Raw genomic sequence first — 2,363 nt, 5'->3', positions numbered from 1 at the left:
ATGAGAGAAGTGGAAGATGTAAAAGAGACCCAAATGAAATACCTAGAAATGAAAATTTCAATCTCTTTCAGAAAAGTACTCTGGGTAGGATTCATATCAGATTAGACATTACTGAAGAAAAGGACAGCAAACTTGAAGACGGGACCTTAGAAACTATCCAAAATAAAGCACAGAAAGAAATGGAACAGATTTTGTAAATTGATTTTGTATCCAGCAACCTTGTTAAACTCTTATTACTCCAATAATACCTCTATCTTTTTGGGAGATCTACACAATTAAGTTATCTGTAAGTATTTAGAGGGTTTTTTTTTCTCCCTCTCCAATCCTTATACTTCCTCTCCCCCCTCCCCCTTTTTCCTTTCCTGCTGGCTAGGACCTGAAGTACAATGCAGAATAGAAATGATCAGTGAGTGTGGTGGCCAACCTCCCAAGTAGCACCTAGTAATTCCTGCCTTCTTGTATTCACACTCAAGTCCCTGTGTCCTACATTGTACCAGGGTTTGGTGGTAGCATATGATCAATAGCATAAAGCAAAAGTGACAATATGTGACTTTCAAGATTAAATTGTAAAACACGCTTCTGTCTTGGATACTCTTTGGCTTTCCCTCTTTCCTGAATCATTTGCTCTGAGAGGAACAAGCTGCTATGGTGTGAGAAGCTCTATGGAGAGGACTTTGGCCAATAGTTAGCTAGGAAGTGAGGTCTGTCAACAATCACATGTTGACTAATGAAGCTCATTAGCTTGGAAGTGGATTCTCCACTCTCAGTTGAGCCTTGAGAAGATTGTAGCCCTAACCAACAGCTTGACAACCTTGTTCCTGAACCTGATCCTGAATCATTCAGCTAAACCCCTAAATGTCTGACCCTCAGAAACTATGTGGAGTAATGTTTATTGTTTTAGGGTATCTACAGCAGTAGGTAACTAATATGTTGGGCATCTTCGTTTTGCCCATCTTTTCATCACTATGGTGGTTGCTATTTTGTTTTAGTTTTATTTTTGTTTGTTAGATGTCCTTTATCAGATTAAGGACATTTCCTTTTATTCCTAGTTAAGAGTTTTTGTTCTAATCATGTATGAATGTCAATTTTTATCCAATACATTTTCTGTATTTGTTGAGATAATTCTATGACTTTTCTGTTTATATCGTATTCATCTTTTCAAAGAATTAATTTTGCTCTATTGGAGGTGTGGGGGACTTTGTAGGTGCTCACACTCCAGACCAGCAAACAAAAGTGTGGGAAGAAGGGCTCAAATCTTCTTTATTGCACATTAATTTCTTCCATTTATCTGATTTCTGTGCTTATTTCCTTACTTTTACTTTATTTTTGTACTTCCACTTTCTTATTATTTTTAATAAAATTTCTTATTTTTTTCTTATTAAGTTGGATTATTCTCCCTCCCCTCTTTGCTTTCTAAAGTGTCAGACTATATCTTGGCCTGAAGACTTTCCTATTCCTTTCACAGAAATTTCCCCCAATAAATCTCTTACACTTCTCCTTCAGCAACCCAAAGGACCATCAACTGGTGAATGGATAAACTTAAGAAAGTGATAAAGACAATGTAAATACTGCATATTAAGAGTATGCCTTGTCTGTAACTGTCACATTATGAATAGCACCAAAAAAGGAAAAATTTTCCAGTGTTGGAAAACTATTATCTTTCAGCAAAGAATACTACTTAGCAATTAAAAAGGAATAGACTACTTATGGATATATTCAACAGGGATGAATCTTTAAAAAAACAAACAAAACCAGTATGCTGAGCAAAAGAAGCTGGGAGCAAAAAGAGTACATATTATATGATTCCATTTATATGACGTTCTAGAACAGTCAAGGGGATGGAATGGAGAATAGACTGCAAAGGGGCACAAGGGGTCTTTCTGGGATGATGGAAATGTTTTTTATCTTAATAGGGGTATGATTACATGAGTATGCATTTGTCAAAATTTATCCAACTATACATTTAAGATCTATTTCATTTCACTGTTACATCTTAATACAAAAGTGCAAAAACAATTCTTCCTATGATGATATAAGATGTCATTTTCTTATTGTAGTTCTGCCCATTTCTGCTTTATATACTTTGAGGCTATGTTATTAGATATCTGCAAATTTAGAATATTGCTGGTGAATGGAAACTTTTCAGCTCTTCTACATACATACATGTGTCCTCCACCTATTCTATTCTATTCTGTTCTATTCCTATCCTATCATCCCATCCCATCCCATCCCATCCCATCCCATCCTTGCCTAGTCTTTTTGTAGTGCTTCAACATGTAGACCTGTCTTGCTGTTTTGGGGTCTGGCTTACTCCAAATCCCATGAGCGGCACATGCGGCTGCAGAACCAACTGCATGTGAATG

The 2,363-nt window shown here is 36.4% G+C and overlaps 1 protein-coding gene across 1 annotated transcript in view; it reads left to right on the top strand.

Annotated features, from left to right (window-relative positions):
- The window catches only part of FAM161A (FAM161 centrosomal protein A), a 38,508-nt gene continuing 36,145 nt past the window's right edge, over positions 1 to 2,363 (top strand). The window contains exon 1 of the mRNA XM_019635933.1: positions 1 to 84. Within this exon, the coding sequence (XP_019491478.1) occupies positions 1 to 84 (84 nt within the window). The remainder of the gene's footprint in view (positions 85 to 2,363) is intronic.

This window comes from Hipposideros armiger, unplaced genomic scaffold, assembly GCF_001890085.2.
Source record: "Hipposideros armiger isolate ML-2016 unplaced genomic scaffold, ASM189008v1 scaffold_2, whole genome shotgun sequence".
Lineage (NCBI taxonomy): Eukaryota > Metazoa > Chordata > Mammalia > Chiroptera > Hipposideridae > Hipposideros > Hipposideros armiger.
The sequence above is the reverse complement of the archived record's forward strand: the minus strand, read 5'-3'. Positions and strand labels throughout refer to the sequence as shown.